At 42.0% G+C, this 17,009-nt stretch overlaps 1 protein-coding gene across 3 annotated transcripts in view; it reads right to left on the reverse strand.

Annotated features, from left to right (window-relative positions):
• LOC126283955 (protein still life, isoform SIF type 1) overlaps window positions 1-17,009 on the reverse strand; it is a 1,235,171-nt gene that overhangs the window by 1,111,138 nt on the left and 107,024 nt on the right. For 2 of the 3 annotated variants that reach the window (XM_049982390.1, XM_049982391.1), the window contains one exon: window positions 11,788-12,021. The exons of the other annotated variant lie outside the window; for it this stretch is intronic. In XM_049982390.1, the coding sequence (XP_049838347.1) occupies window positions 11,788-12,021 (234 nt within the window). The remainder of the gene's footprint in view (window positions 1-11,787; window positions 12,022-17,009) is intronic. 3 annotated transcript variants of the gene reach the window in all.

Below are 17,009 nucleotides of genomic sequence, written 5' to 3' on the forward strand. Positions count from 1 at the left end.
ACTGTGAGTGACGCTGTCCATCCTCTCCAGATTGATGTTACGTTACATATAGGCATGTCTGTTACTTCGTACCCGTAGGTATTCTTCACGTGCTATTTTTGAAATACCGTTTGTCAATGCATTTAGTTATGGTCACCGCTCTTCGTCTCTTTTTGCTGTATGGATATGTATGTCTGTTTCTGTGTAGTCTAAGTGCAGCGCGCGTCTGTTGTTTAGTATTGCACATAGAAGAAGACGACAGTGTGTTCTTGGGAACCTTCTTCTCCGCATCTGCACGAAGGTGTCCGTCTTAGACTCATGGGCTTTAAGTGTGTGGAATAAGGTTCGTGTCCGGTTGAGAAATGTACCATAGCGCGGCTGCGATCGATATGTTTCATTCTCAAGCGAACCTTACGTCAGGGAGGAAGTCGTGCATTCATCGTCCCTCATCACTTACATCCCACTCACCTTGCCACGTATCCAAACGCCGGCTTTTAATGTGGCGTGTCGTCTGTATCCGTACATCAGTTATTGTGTGTTCCTTATTCTGTCTCCCCATCTTTAGCCAGTACCTTGCAGCTTTGTATTTAATCGTAATATCTATGCGGCAAGCATAGCAGGACAGAGTGAATGAAATGAACCGTCTGCTGAGCACAGAATATGGACTGAGGGTGAGGTGGAAGAAAATGTAATTAGGTGTAGCAGAAATACGATTATCGATAATTTTAACATCAAAATTGGAGGTAGCGAAGAAGACAAACTTAAGGAACTGTGCTGCCATGGAAGCAAAATAACCCATGGCAGACGAAGCAAGGAGGAAATAAGATGATGATTAGTGCAAGCAGAGTGGAAACTGGTTATCTATATAAGTCTGCTAGTTCCAGACATTAGCTTTAACCTTGGAGCATAGCATTGTATGGTAGTGAATCATGGACTGTCGAACAATCAGAAAAAGAGAGTCGAAGCGTTTCAGGCGGTATGCTTCAGACGTATGTTGAAAATTGAGATGAAAAATGGAGAAATTCTGTAAAGAATGGAAGAAGAAAAAGACATATGGAAATCACCGCAGAAAAGAAGAGACAGGATGATGGGACATTCGTTGAAACATCAGACAGTTGGTTCCATGGTACTAGAGGGAACTGTAGAGGATAAAAATTTTAGGGAAAGAATGAGATTGGACCACATCCAACAAATGCTTCAAAACTTATGACGAATGCGCTACTGTCAGATGAAGGAATTCGTGAGAGGCTGTATGGAAAAAGTAAAATCCTGGGGATTTAGAAAAAGATCACACGCACAAGCAATCCGGACACCAGAGAATTGGGAAGTGGCTCGATTATGTTCTTGCAGAATACGGAATAATTAAAAATTAATTCGGTGAGAATCACAGGAAACCATTAAAAATAAAAGTGAGTAAGTGTAATCTGAAGATATGAATCCTGTTCCGAAGTTCACTTTGAATTATAGGTCCTCATATAACTGTCTGGGCAAGTCAGTTCAAAGGTTAGAAAGAAGATAGGACATTCCACCCCTCGTAGGTCGATGTCAGTGCTACTGAAAGCAACTTTTGGTTTCGAACGAGCTACCTTCGAATGAAGGGCGATTCTGTCAGCGTGTATTGATTGCAGAAATACTCTTTCCTTTTGCGAAATGTGAGTGCACAACCAAGTAGTCACTGCAGGCTGCCGTTTGCGGGAGCTGCAGTTCGTTGGCGCCTAGCAACCAACATGGGAAGAGGAACAGTCTGGAACTTGGAATTCCGTGGGGCCAGGCAGCGTGTAGAGGCCAAAAGTCGGTGCAGGGTGTGGTCAAGATGTGTGTGGAGATCACCTACTTGCAGAATGTGCAGCGTGTGGAGAAGAAAGGTGTAACCACAGCTATAAATAAAGAATAGTGTACATTAATTTCTACTGTACTGTACAAAACATTAAGGTTGTGCTTTTATAACCCACATAGATTGGGGGGCAGCTGACAGTTTGTCAGGGGAAAGTTATTGTGTCGTGGGTACTGAACACAGTGGAAACAGTCACAGGCTGTTTTCTGTGTTACGTTTTGTGTTCACACTAGGGGCATGTTTCAACGATTGTACATAGTCTTAAGATTTGTGTATGCTGCTGTCCATTACCAGTATACTAAACAGACTTGCATAGTCGTCTTTTAAGAAGTATTATGAGCAGCTGGTGCAGTTTCTTGATAGCAGAGGTAGGTCTTATTGCACTTTTTATTCATTTACTATACAGTGTGATTCTGGTTGTCTGATTATAATGACACTACATTATCATTTTGTGAATATCATGAAGTCTCTCTCTTCTTGATTGGTACAAACTCGTATGTCACTAGGGAAGCATAAGGTCAGAATTTGATTATACTGCATTTGCTTAGGATAAGTTTTTTGTTATCTTCTGCACTGTGGTCATTTTTAATTAAGAATTATTTTGGATCAGAATTCTGCTTATTTGGTATAAATGCTAGGCATTTCTATAAATGTCATTTGTACATTGTGTGATAATACACTTCCTTAATAAATGCTAATTGTAAAATACGCCCATGCTTGAACAACACCCAGCCCAAACTTTACTCCCTCCAAACACTGCACTATAATTGGTAGCAGAGTGTGGTATGCGTTGTGCTGGTGTGGTACCTATAGTCTTAGCATTAGCTTGTTGAGAAACTGTGTCATGCTTTCCTTTGTGGCGTTGCACATATGAGTTGGCAACCGCAGTATGTGTATGGAAGGAGGAGTTGATTTTTGAAATATTTTTTTCAAGGGTGGGATGCTGCCAGCACTGAGCCAAGGTATCACAGCAACTTCCAAAGGTGATGGGCGAGCCACTGCAGTTGACACTTGGAGAGCAGATGAATGAAACTGACAACAATGATTTGGCCCTCAAGCAGATAGAACTGACACTTTAGTTTCTTGAAAGTGAGACACTTTCACTTGTGCTACTGGGCAGATTACAATTTAGGGCTACGCTTATGTAAATAAGGTTATTGATTTAATGTTTTTGGTTAAGGAACTAGTAGCTAGGAAGACATTAAATCATTTACATGGTAGGTCAAGACCCGGTAGACAGAGTTATTCATTAATTATTATCTGTGTCATCCCTGCACAATAGCAAGATGGATTTGTGTGTCGTTCTTGGTGAGGAGGTTAATAAAGTGTGCAGGTGGAAGAACTGGAACAAGAAGCTAGTATATGGAAAAATTTTGTGGCTCGGTGTCTCACTTTCCCAGAGCAACTTGTGGAGCAGGCAGTGAGGGCTTTGTTGGCAGACTATGGTGGAATATGTTCTTCTGCACTTATGATGGATGTTTGTTAGTCTAGAAAATGTCTTATTTCTTTTTGGGTTTCTCTGGATTGGCATAGCGGAAGCAGTCTGAATAGTTGCTGAACTTGATGATGACAAAGGAGAGCTACACACAAGGTTCCACATCAGATAAGTGTTCTCTGTACCTTGTTTTTATGAATGCATCAGTGGCAGTCACTGTGTCTGAAGTTCTTGTGGTGCTTGCAACTCGTGTTTTGTAATGATTGTCTGAGGGGGTAGTAGGTGTCATAAAACTAATTTTGTGAAACGCTTCTCTTCCCGCTGGTCCAGATGATAGTGCTTGTATGGATTAAGCCCGTCTCACAGATTTGCTGTAAGCTTACTTGCCAGTTTGAGTGAGAGCTTCCTTCCTGGCTCTGCCATCTACTATCTGGCTGCCCTGCAGGGAGCTGAGCATGTTTTTCGTAATAGCTCCAGTTCTAGTTTCCTTGTGAGTCCTTGTAAGGTTCCCCAAGTGCTACTTGAACTGGCCAATCACGAAGCCAGTTTGACATCGGACGTCGCAGCCCGTAGGACAGGAACGCTTACGCAACACCAGATAAGCCTTGGGACAGAACAGAATGTCACGTGCTGCCAGCTAATCTGCAATATTTCTCAGACAACTGTAAAGAAACTACTGAGCATAAAATTTGATTCTTGCACATATTATAGCTTCATTCGTAAGCATCATAATGGACTGCCTTTCTTTTCATTAATGAACATATTTATCGTGATAGTTCGAGATTAGGAAAAGTATTGTAAGAAATTGTTTAAGTTTGAAGTGAAAAATGGGAGTCGGTGTGAATTTGCGTTTGGTGTGTGTTTAGCCATATGTTGCTGTGAATGAAACGTGGGTAGTATACTGAATCATTCTTGAAACTTGCAGGATATACTCTATCTGTCTCCAATCTTGAGAAAATGGTATGTACCTAATACACTACATGCTGAATAAGCACGCCAGCAAAAAATCCCGAATTAAATATCCATAAGTGCCTTGTATCTGGTATATGGTATGAGATATCAAAACAAGATATTGGCAAATGATAGTAAGCAAATTGGAGACAGTTTTTCTACATTATTAATATGCCAAACATCCATGTCTACCATGATATTCAAGTACAAACTTTTTCAATGAAATAACGTAATTCTTTGAGAATTATCTTTTTATATGCTACTGACCTGCCTTTACCTGAGTTGCAAGTTTATTATGAAACTGTTTCAGGATTCTGTAGCAATTTTAACTGCATTAAAATGTTAGTGAGATGGATATTTGCAAACCCTGTTATGTCTGGCCAAATCTTGTTTCCGTATTTCATATCATTTATGAGATGCAAGACATTTATGAGTATTTCACTCTGGCTTTTTCGCTGGTTCGAGTATTTTGCATGTAGTGCTTTACATACAATCAGTTTTCTCGAGATGGAGACAGATAGCGATATCCTCTCAAGTTTATAGAATAATTCAATATGTTAGCTAATTTCATTCAGTGTCATGTATAATCTAACATGCACCAAACTCTATATCATAGCGACCCATATTTTTCAACGCAAAACTTTCGGATTTCTTGAACTAGTCTACTTAATCTCGAAATACACTCCTGGAAATGGAAAAAAGAACACATTGACACCGGTGTGTCAGACCCACCATACTTGCTCCGGACACTGCGAGAGGGCTGTACAAGCAATGATCACACGCACGGCACAGCGGACACACCAGGAACCGCAGTGTTGGCCGTCGAATGGCGCTAGCTGCGCAGCATTTGTGCACCGCCGCCGTCAGTGTCAGCCAGTTTGCCGTGGCATACGGAGCTCCATCGCAGTCTTTAACACTGGTAGCATGCCGCGACAGCGTGGACATGAACCGTATGTGCAGTTGACGGACTTTGAGCGAGGGCGTATAGTGGGCATGCGGGAGGCCGGGTGGTCGTACCGCCGAATTGCTCAACACGTGGGGCGTGAGGTCTCCACAGTACATCGATGTTGTCGGCAGTGATCGGCGGAAGGTGCACGTGCCCGTCGACCTGGGACCGGACCGCAGCGACGCATGGATGCACGCCAAGACCGTAGGATCCTACGCAGTGCCGTAGGGGACCGCACCGCCACTTCCCAACAAATTAGGGACACTGTTGCTCCTGGGGTATCGGCGAGGACCATTCGCAACCGTCTCCATGAAGCTGGGCTACAGTCCCGCACACCGTTAGGCCGTCTTCCGCTCACGCCCGAACATCGTGCAGCCCGCCTCCAGTGGTGTCGCGACAGGCGTGAATGGAGGGACGAATGGAGACGTGTCGTCTTCAGCGATGAGAGTCGCTTCTGCCTTGGTGCCAATGATGGTCGTATGCGTGTTTGGCGCCGTGCAGGTGAGTGCCACAATCAGGACTGCATACGACCGAGGCACACAGGGCCAACACCCGGCATCATGGTGTGGGGAGCGATCTGCTACACTGGCCGTACACCTCTGGTGATCGTCGAGGGGACACTGAATAGTGCACGGTACATCCAAACCGTCATCGAACCCATCGTTCTACCATTCCTAGACCGGCAAGGGAACTTGCTGTTCCAACAGGACAATGCACGTCCGCATGTATCCCGTGCCACCCAACGTGCTCTAGAAGGTGTAAGTCAACTACCCTGGCCAGCAAGATCTCCGGATCTGTCCCCCATTGAGCATGTTTGGGACTGGATGAAGCGTCGTCTCACGCGGTCTGCACGTCCAGCACGAACGCTGGTCCAACTGAGGCGCTAGGTGGAAATGCCGTGGAAATGCCGTTCCACAGGACTACATCCAGCATCTCTACGATCGTCTCCATGGGAGAATAGCAGCCTGCATTGCTGCGAAAGGTGGATATACACTGTACTAGTGCCGACATTGTGCATGCTCTGTTGCCTGTGTCTATGTGCCTGTGGTTGTGTCAGTGCGATCATGTGATGTATCTGACCCCAGGAATGTGTCAATAAAGTTTCCCCTTCCTGGGACAATGAATTCACGGTGTTGTTATTTCAATTTCCGGGAGTGTATCACAATAACTATGGCCTTTAAGAAAATAATAGGCAGTTCATTATGAAGCTAACGAATGAAGCTGCAAGATGGGCTAGCATCAAATTTCTTACCGAATAGTGTCTCTTTAATAGTTTGAGAAAGATTACAAATTGACCAGTCTGCACGCTTTGCCGTTCATGCAGTCAAGTTCCGAATATTACACTGTGTGAAAGGTTTAGCGTGTGAGGTAACTGTTGCCCCTCCGTGCTAGCTCGCAGTCAAGTGGGCTATCTAGAAAACTTATGTAGAGCGTTACTCCATATTAGAAGGCTTTTTGGGACTTGGAAGTATCGCAAGAGACTCATTTTTACCCTCCTGTAGGAAGACTTAATATCAACTTCCTTTGGTATGACTTCAGTTAGTAAATAATTTTTAAGAAAAAGGATTGCCTCTAACATACACCTCCGACGGTAACGGAAATAATGCTACAAATAATGAACCAATCGGAATTCACATAACCCTCAAACCAAATGGTCATTTGTTAATTTTTTTCTTGGAAAACGTGGTAGGCCTTTAAAAGTTCACATTTACAGGCGGCAAAAATTTCATATGTATCAAATTTTCGGTAATTGGTCTGAAAGATATATATGCTGACGACGTATTACAGACGTAATATCGATGTTTTCGGTATACTGGATTTTTATATACAGGGTAAAGCAGACGTACAAGGACATTATTTCTGATTCTGTTCAGTGATATTTTCTGAATATGTTGTCACAAGGAACTCGTAGTCTCCATTGGTTAGCTATAGGATAATAATATAATTATGATTTATTTGACATTTCACCGCAATTAACTTTGTTATTGTGACAATACCTTCGCAAAAGTGGAAATTTCACATATGCACTTACCAAAACGTATCACACAAGGCAAAGTAATGTAACAACCTTCCAAAGCAAAAGAACTGTGATCTGGTTGCCGTCTGTGCCTTAGCAAAGCGTTGTTGCCCCGCCACACCACTGCAGTCAGTGAGGCTATAGACGAGGATCATATCGATCTACGTGTGATCAGTAAATCTTTCAATACTGCTGTGAACCAGTGTACAGCTAACGTTGCCGCAAGAAAAGAAAGTCGAGACAGAGAAAGTTGGTTTCCAACGAAGGCACACGTCGTATACCGCCAATGTTTGCACTGTAGTGCAGATATTTTTACAGCAATATAAATAAAAAGATAAACAGGGGTGGGTAAGAAATAAAATAAAATACAATTACCCTGTAACGAGCCCAGAGTCCATATACCAAAAGCCTTATACCAAAATATTCGGCTGATAGCCGGCTGAACAATAGCCCAAATGTTGTAACACTTGTTGCTCACCCTGTATTAAGAAGAATAATTTGAAATAAGTTGTTGGCGCCTGAAACAGGAATCTGTGCTGCTATTTAGATTAGTTGTGTCAGAGAGTTGTTACAGACGAGCTACACACAAGAGTTTATCAAAACGTTTATTTAGGTGGTAGAAACCATTTTAAGTTTTTCACTGCTTTTAAAGAGAACTTTTAAGAGAATTTATAGAGTTGGGTATTACACGAAAGCCTATTTTAAAACCTGTGCAAGAGAGAGAAAAGAGGTTCTAAACTGAAAATAGTATTTGGAAATGAAAACCTCAACACATTTTTAAAAAATTCTACAGTACCTCTGTTTAATGTTGGTCCAAGGAATCCATGAGTCTGAAGGATCTGTTATTGTGTCCATTGCAGACTCCAGATCTGATGGTGAAACCTATTTTGACAGCGTCATAAACAATTTAATTTAATAGAGTTGAGAGCTCTTGGTGAGAGGCCCACGAAATGTATGTTTTTGCACAAGGGATCGAAAAACAGAGACACAGCAAGTAAACGTATCCTTATGCCTTCTGTCAAAATTTCTTCAGAAGAGCAGCTTTCAAGCTGATGGTCAAGATTAGTACTGGATATTATGCATTTATTGACTCATGAAAACATCTGTCAAGTTCACTTGATAGAACTTTTAAAAACAGATTATTTATTTTTAATCGTCAGTCAAGTTATTCAGAGAATATTGTTTTGAAATTCTGATATATTGCGAAAATTTATCGATATATCAGTAGTACGGCTATGCATAAATATCGAACTTATTTTTATAGTCGATATTTCGATACATCGATGTGACTATGTATTCACTACTAATAAAAGATAAAATCGCTTTGGTTTAAGCATTTTGTCTTTTTTGTTGTACGATCGATTTCGGAAGGTTAAAAGTACATTATCATCAGAGGACGCCAAATAATTAAAAAATCGTGAAGATATGGCGGTCATGTCAGTCGGTCGCGGGGGATCGAAACCTCGTCAAAAAACGCTTTGGAGCGTAGCAGCAGCAACCAGGGCGCCAGCCTCGACGGCCGACAAGAAACTAGCTCAGTCTTTGACTAGCTTGTAATGTCCTAAGAATTTTCAAGATAATGATAGCTAATATACTCTTATAAGGCACTGCAGCTGTGAATTATGAAGCCGAGTTCTCGTGATTGGCCATGAAACTCGAGAGCAACATACAAGGACTCAACTCCTTTCATTTACATCTTCACAGTATTTTTGAATTTTTTTTGACGGGTGCTCTTATGACATTTTGTATTTCATTGTTATATTTTTTTTTGACAGCAACCTTGTGTATTGCTTTCCCTTCCTGTAATTCATTCGAAGGAGGTGTCACGGGTGCTCCCTGTTTCTAATGTTTTAGAAACCTGCCTATAAAGGAGAAATTACCCACCATTACCCACGAACAAGGAGTAAATAACGTATGTCCGTAATTTTGACGATGCAGACTTCCACTGAAGTTTCATAGAGCACAAAATTCTCTCCGAAATTTCACCACGATTCGTAGTCCACTAGAAAGTGGTTTATTAAATTAGTAGAGAGATCAGCGGAAAGGAGTAGCATATCACGTCCAATATACACATGGTAAGGAAGTACTACGGGGTTCAAACCAATGTTCAAGTAACAGAGCGGAAGCTCCATCTCCAGGGTTCAACAATTTTACATTAAAATACCTTTGTATAATAAAACATTTGCATCAGGATATCGAAGCATCACCATGGCAAACAAAATTGCTGAACGTTGAAAATGGAGCTTCATTTACATGGAACATATGTCCAATTCCAAACAAATTTCAGACTGTAGCCAATTTTTGTACTAATAAAAAAGTTGAACATTATTTATGTGTCCTATTATGGCAATAGGAACTTGTTAAAGTATACTTTGTTTTTAGAAAAAGTGGCCTGAACGTTTTAAGCTCTTTAAATTAATTTTAGGTCAGATATGCTCAGAATTTTAAAATTAACATTTTAGATCTGTAAATGATAAGAAAAATTTATAAAAATTATGACTGACTTGGTCAGGATTAAAGATTCGCCTCATACTGACAAGACTGGTGTTGGAACTAATTGCATTTCCTGCAACCCACTTCACTATACAAATACATTGTAATTCACGTGATTCCTACTGCCTCACTTAGAGTTATCTGTGCCAGTCCTCCTTTAGAGTAAACTGAAGTCTTTTAGGAAAAGTTCAATCGTGTAGCTACGATGAACTGCGAACTCTCAAAGATCGTAGGCAGTAAGGCTTCTGCTGAACTAATGGCTCTCCCATAGGACATGCTACGGAAAAGAGACACGCAGCTGTACCCGTTTCGGCTATGGACAACACAGTGTTCTCTCTGAAGACGGCCCAGCCCATATAACCTTACAGTTAGAGCATTCCATTGTTGTTTCTCAGCTACTGCCATAGATCTCAAGTTTCGAGTATCGGAAATTCCGACATCTGGCACCAACTTTATCATTACATTATCTGCAGTCTCCCATTCTGACGGAAAATGGTGTTGGCTAACAAAGCATATGTTTGGGTGCGTTAGTTTCTTAGGTCGGTGGTTCTTTAAGATTGACGCAAAACTTATGAAGTACAGGATGCTGCTCACGAATCTCTAATATTTATTACCTAGCTATATCATTCTCTTGGTACCTCCTGACGACAAGAACTAACTGAAAATGTGTACTTTTCTATTTTTACATACTAATTATGAATAGAGACTGTTTACCTATTCCTTTTATCTCCAATGACACTTTCACTAGTGGGCCTGCCATCTGTCCCTTTCTCTCCTTCCCCCCTCCACCTACAACCAAAGGAAAAGGTTAACCGCAGTCTCTGATCGAGTGATCTGTGTAAGATCAAGCCAATTAAGAAATATTCTTTTTTACATATTCGTTACTATCAGCTGCTACTTCTTCCATTTTTAATGTAAATATGCAAAACGTTAATATAGAAATTACCAAGGTAATAACACTTTTAATGCATAGAAATGCGACATGTTCATTGCATACTCCAGGTTAGCGGTCAACCACACAAGTTTTCACAACCAAACATTTGCAAGATGTCTTATTCGCGAAATCGTTGACTATAGCATTAGACTCCACTTCTTTAACTCAATTTCTGTTCGTTTCTATTTTCCCTGAAGATGGAAAACATTACAGCATTCATCTAGGAAGGAACCTGTCGCTTTGGAATCTGCCTCTTTTATACCGTAATTCTGTATCAGATTAAGGCAGAAATTGCCCTTTATCAATTATTTATTTCAAGAAATGATGGGTACCCAACACATACATAATTACATGGCATTTTTTAATGAGAATGTTCGATGTGATAAGACATTTCACAAGATACTTGTAACCTTAGAGAAAGCACAATTTCACTTAGTAATACATAAAAATAAAACTGAAAGTATATATATTAGTATTAGATTTATTAAGAGTCCATGTGAAGAAGATAAGTTAGTGGTCAAATTTACTCATGTTATTAGTAGTAACATGAAGCAAGCAAGCATTAACGTTTTAAGCTTCCAAATATCAGCCGCAGTTTTGATGCAGCGGTGAGTTAAACGTCGATCATTCATTCATTTTCCCGGCGCCGCAAATTTGGAGACGTCTTTTAAAGCCAATTTTGGTCGCATCCAGAATTTAGAAAGGTGATCCGGAGTCGTTTAGATGCAGTGCAGCATGCTCAGCCTCAGCACATCAACGGCGACAAGTCGTTCGTGCAACACAAATCATGCTTTCCTCTCCGTGTCTGGTGTTGTGTTCGTCGTGCAGTCTACATATTTACCATGCTCGTCTTGTCTGTGTTCATCTATCTCATCGTGCAGCTCACATGCACAGCGTAACTATCTTTTTTTTCTGGTAGCCTCTCACAACGTCTCATTTCCGGACGTCACAATTTTGGCCTATCCCGCGAAGGCAGCGGTCAGAATTACGTGCGGCAATTTTTTTTTTTCTGGTGCTTCACATGCATGAAACGGTCAGTATCGTCTTGCAGTTAGGTTAGGCCTACGCCTGAGGTGTGCCGTTAGATCTACATGTTGAGGCTCCACATCCGAGCAGCAAAGCAACGTGTAGCAGGCACAGGGTCTCACCAGTACCAGGGGTCTGGGTCCCTCTCTGGAGGCAGCGATCGGGTCTTTACCTCTGCTCGAAGGAGTCAGCGCGGTTGGACTTGTAGCCGCTGTCACCGAGCGAGCCCTCGTGGCGCAGCGAAGGCAGCGAGTCCCACGGCGAGCGCCTGTGGCCGCCCCCGCCGCCCCCGACGCTCGGCGCCTGCGAGGCCGACCCAGAGCCCAGGGTGGACGACCCGGCGCGCCAGCCGTCTGAGTGGCGGAACCACTGGGCGCGCGCGGACTCGCCCAGGCACGAGGCGCACCTGAACACCGCCACAGCCCACAGCTAGTACCTGCCGGTCCTGGGCCTGGCGCTCTGGCCCGCGGGTCGGTGGGTGTCGCTCCGGGGTCCCGGCTGGTGTGGGAGCGGCATTGGTGGGAATGCACATCGGCTGCGTTGGGGATCGAGCGTGGGGCGGTGATCCGGGTAGCAATATGCTAACAGTGGAGGGAGGATCATGTGCTCTGGTTATGATAATTGGACGATACAAGGAAGTAGTAGTTCTGGTGGGTAATGAGAGAGAATGTGGTATTCCTAGTCGAGGCTAGTAGTTGTGGTGGAAGTCTTTGAGGTGTTGATACTATTAGTGAAACAGATCCTGCACCAGTGGGAACATAAGTGGAGATGGTTGGGAAAAAAGAATGTGGCCATCCCAGGGAAGAGCAAGTAGGCACTTGGAACTGCGAAAGGTTGAAGGTGAGGGGACGACACACATTTCGATGTAGATCTACATCTTGAGGCTCCACACCCGAGCAGCAAAGCAATGTGTAGCAGGCACAGGGTTTCACTGAATGAAGAACTGTGCTCTAGAGCTGGTACAAAGAAATAGCAGACTGTTACAGTCAGTTATGTTTTGGAGAATGTGGTAGGACTAGTGCCGGAACTGATTTTGTTGAAAGTGTTTCTGGATGTGTTGGAGCATTTGATACTGCTGGCAGTGGTGATCATATGCTAATGACAAGGCTTATGGATATTCTTCCAGTTTCTGTTTTAGTGGTTCAAATGGCTCTGGGCACTATGGGACTTAACATCTGTGGTCATCAGTCCCCTAGAACTTAGAACTACTTAAACCTAACTAACCTAAGGACATCACACAATACCCAGTCATCACCCTGACCCCGCCGGGAATCGAACCCGGGCGCGGGAAGCGAGAACGCTACCGCACGACCACGAGCTGCAGACTCTGTTTTAGTGTTATTGGTTCAAGTGGACATAACAAGTAGTTCTGTATCATGTGTGTAGCAGTTTGAGTCAGGACTAATTTGGCACTTGTAATTGTAATAAGTCGAAGTCAGGGGTGGGGCAGAGGCAGTCATTTTTCTCTATCTAAATAAAAGAATTACACTCTTGTATTGACGAATGAAACGCACAAGGATGTAGGGGTCGGTTCTGATCAGTAATATGTTGCTGTATGAGGTAGACCTAATGTCAGGGTTGGTTTTGCTGGAAGTAACGGTGGGAGTGTTACAGCATTTGATGCTACTGGTTGTAGTGATCACGCGCTGATGACAGGGCTAATGCATATTCTTCCAGGTTCTAGGTTAAGGGTGCACATAAGAATTAGTTGTGGATCATATATGTAGCAGTTTCAGTGAAGACTAATTTGGTATTTGTAACGGTAAAAGATAGCAGTAGGAGGGGGGGAGTTGAGAGTAATGTTTCGCTATCTAAATGAAGAATTACACCCTGGTACTGACAAATGAAATGCAGAAGGATGTAGGGGTCGGTTCTGGTCAGTAATATGTTAGTATATTTGTTAGGCCTAGTGTCAGGGTTGATTACGCTGGAAGTAATGTTGGGAGTGTTGCAAAAGTTGATAAAGCTAGTAGTTGTGATCATGTGCTAGTAATGCTGCGGCTGATGGATATTCTCCCATTTTATAGGTTGAGACGTTACTGATTAGTGTTACTGGTTGGAGTGCACATGAGAAGTGGTTGGGAACCATGATGAGGCAGTTCCAGTTAAGAATAATTTAGTACTTGTGATGGTAAATGGCTGGGGTTGGGGTAGGGCCATATGTCGCTACATGAATGAAAAATTACACTTTGCTACTGATGAAAGGAATGAAGAACGATGCAGACAAACGGATCTGGTGAGTAAAATTTTGGTGGATGTTGTAGTCCTAGTATTAGGACTGATACTGCTGGAAGTAATGGTAGAAGTGTTGGAGTTCTTAATACTACCGGTACTAGTGATACTGTGCTCGTGATATGGCTGACAGTGTTGGTGTGAATGGTGAAACAGGTAATTTTCTCAATATTTACAGTATAACGATCTGCGCCATCAGTCGATCGTAGGACAATACATACCAGCCAAATTTTCAGGATGAGATGTTGGTGTCACTGTTAGGTATGGAGGCAAGGGTTGATTGTGAATTTTGTATATGGACGTTCCAACCACGAAAAAGTTGGTATTTTGGATGATGACTGTGGTGAAAGGACTTTTTTCTCTTTTTATGGTAAAGGTCGTGATAGATATGTTTCACTGTCTGAATAAAAGCATTTTGGGTATTGGGATGTATCATTATATAACACTAAAAATAACTAATTTTGTTTTTAGTATTACCTAATGACATGGCCTAATAGCCCAAATGATTTTATTCCAATTTACACTGACCTTGGAGACCTACAAATCTGTTTCGTTGTCTTAATGAAGAACTGGCAATTATATAGGGCATAACAGATGTAAGGGCATATATTTTTATATGTGTTACCTTAAAATGTACACACATCAGTATGCTGGTTGTTTTCTCCCTGTGTCAAACAGTCTCCCCATGAACACATTACAAGTTTTATCATCTGGTGATTTATGCACTGTCATAACTGCACGACTAAGTAGACTACACTTGTCAGTACAGACTAAACATTTTGTGCCCATATGTTCATACCTAAATACATGTTCTGCTGCCCAGGGGAAAATAAGAATTAATGGCATTCTCTTGCCACATGTACTTGGAGGTACCATCCTACCTAAAAGAATACAACTTTTTATAGCTATAATTATTAGTATGCAGATGACGTAAATACAGGCGCAATGTTGTTCAGTACACCGTCCTCAATCACCAATAGACATATTTCAATTTACACACATTATAAATTACTGGATTGTTCTGGTAATTAATACGTTAATGTTTGGAATAGTGCTAGTGCCATGAGTGATGGTGTTGGTAGAAAAACTGTTAAGTACTTTTTGTCGAAGATATCAGTAGTGGTCATAGTGTGCTAGTGACAGGACAGGTGCTGGAAGTAAAGGAAGTATTGAAGTAACTGATTCAGTGACCCCTGACAGTTACTTCTGGTGATGGCACACAGTGTGAGGTAGGCCTCCTCCATTTTCAGGGCATGGTGCTGTGCTAATGATGTGAACCATTGTGAATCCTTGTCAGGAATAACACATGTGACATTTCTAGTGAAGAAAGAATTGGTATTCTGTTTTGAGAAATACTGGAGCAAGAGATATGTTCCTCTGTTGTAATGAAGGACTGTCCATTGGTGAAGGTAAATGGAGGACAGAACGAAATGTTACACTGTTCTCATTCAATTTTCACGATGTAAAGGTGATGTTTTTAGTATCACTGGTGAGGCTGAACATGAGGCATGGTTGGGAATGATGTATGTGGTAGCTACAATGAAGAATGAGTTAGGTTTTGGTATGACAGCAGCGTTGAAGCACTGAGTGGAAATGATGTGGTCCACTTTCTTGGTGGACTAGAACTGATAAATGGAAGGTAGCTGAAAATATTGGGGTCTTTTGGTTAGTAACATGTTGACAGCTGTGGTAGTGCTAGTGATGGACTTATGGTTCTGGTAATATCAGTTGCACCATTGGTGTCGTTGTTACTTCCAGTAATGGTAGCACCCACCACACACAGTTGTTGACATGTGCTGCTCCTAACACTAAACACTAATGGGATGTCCCACAAGTTGATGGGTACTGGTGAGTGTGCACACGAAACCTGGCTGTAAATGAAGTTTCTGACACCTGCAGTGAAGAATTTATGTTGGTACTGAGTGGTGCCTATAAGGCATAGCTGTGTGAAACTGGCATGCTGCACTGCCTTATGGAAGAATTGTGCACTGATGGAAAGAAATGGAGGACAGCTGGAAATGTTACAATTTTCTACACAGCAATACCCTGTAAGTTGAACATTTAAGTAGTGGTTGTGGTGGTGCTAATGGTGCTGTCAATGGCAGAGGAAATGCTGCTATTAATGATACTAGAACAAAAGCGGCAGCGTCGGTGTTTCTGGTTGTTGTTTAGTATTATGGAGAGCAATTACAATTTATGGCTCCAAAGGCGAAGAACAGATCATGATGGTGAGGTGGTGCTGCTGATATGGAAATGATTGTATTTGAGAGATACAACTGAAATAAGCACCACAGTGATAAAGGGCTGTTTCTAGTACTTCTGTTAATGGTGTTGTTGGTGATTGTGGATGTGGAGGTAGTAATGCATTTTACAGTGTATATGGTATGCGGTAGAATGTTAAAAAGATAGAGGCAACAAGAATTATATGCAATCAAATTAACTGTCTTGTTCAGGAATAAAGTATTACCACAGCAATTAAATGGTGGTGGTCATCATAGTAGTGTCAAAATGAAATGGGAATAATACATGAGTACAAAGGTGAAGTCTCTTAGAATAAACAGGTTGACATGTTCGTCATGGTGATTATGGTTGTGGCTGAGGTGATGGTGGTGTTGGTGGTAGCATTGGTGGTTGTGGCATGGGTGATGGTATTGGTGATAATATCAGTGGTTCTTTACTGCTCTTGGTGGTTGTTGTAATGGTAGAGGTTGTGGTGATGAAGGGAGGGAAATGATATGAGTAAATAGTAATGGTTGTAATGATTTTGTATATAATGGTTGTGAGATTGTGGTGGTACTGATATAGAAGAGGTTGTATCTGCAGTAATTGTATGTGTGGCTGTCAGTCAGTATGAGACGTGGCGGTGTGTGTGTGTGTGTGTGTGTGTGTGTGTGGCACAAACACTTTCATAGTTCCACAACCAACCTTCACTGGACATTTCCACAATCTGATGCATCAAGTAGTATGTTATGAAATTTTATGTATGCACATGTTATGAGTTGTCAGAGTCTGCAAGATAATGACTGACTTTGCATAAGTGTGTCTGGCAAAAACCGTAAAAGTAGTGTTGAATGACTGGTAGCGATGATTGTGACAAATATTTTGAGGTATTGTGGTGTCTGCAGTGAAAAATGAAGTATACAGATGTTCGAATTAAGTAAC

This window comes from Schistocerca gregaria, chromosome 8, assembly GCF_023897955.1.
Source record: "Schistocerca gregaria isolate iqSchGreg1 chromosome 8, iqSchGreg1.2, whole genome shotgun sequence".
In the NCBI taxonomy this organism is placed as follows: Eukaryota; Metazoa; Arthropoda; class Insecta; order Orthoptera; family Acrididae; genus Schistocerca; species Schistocerca gregaria.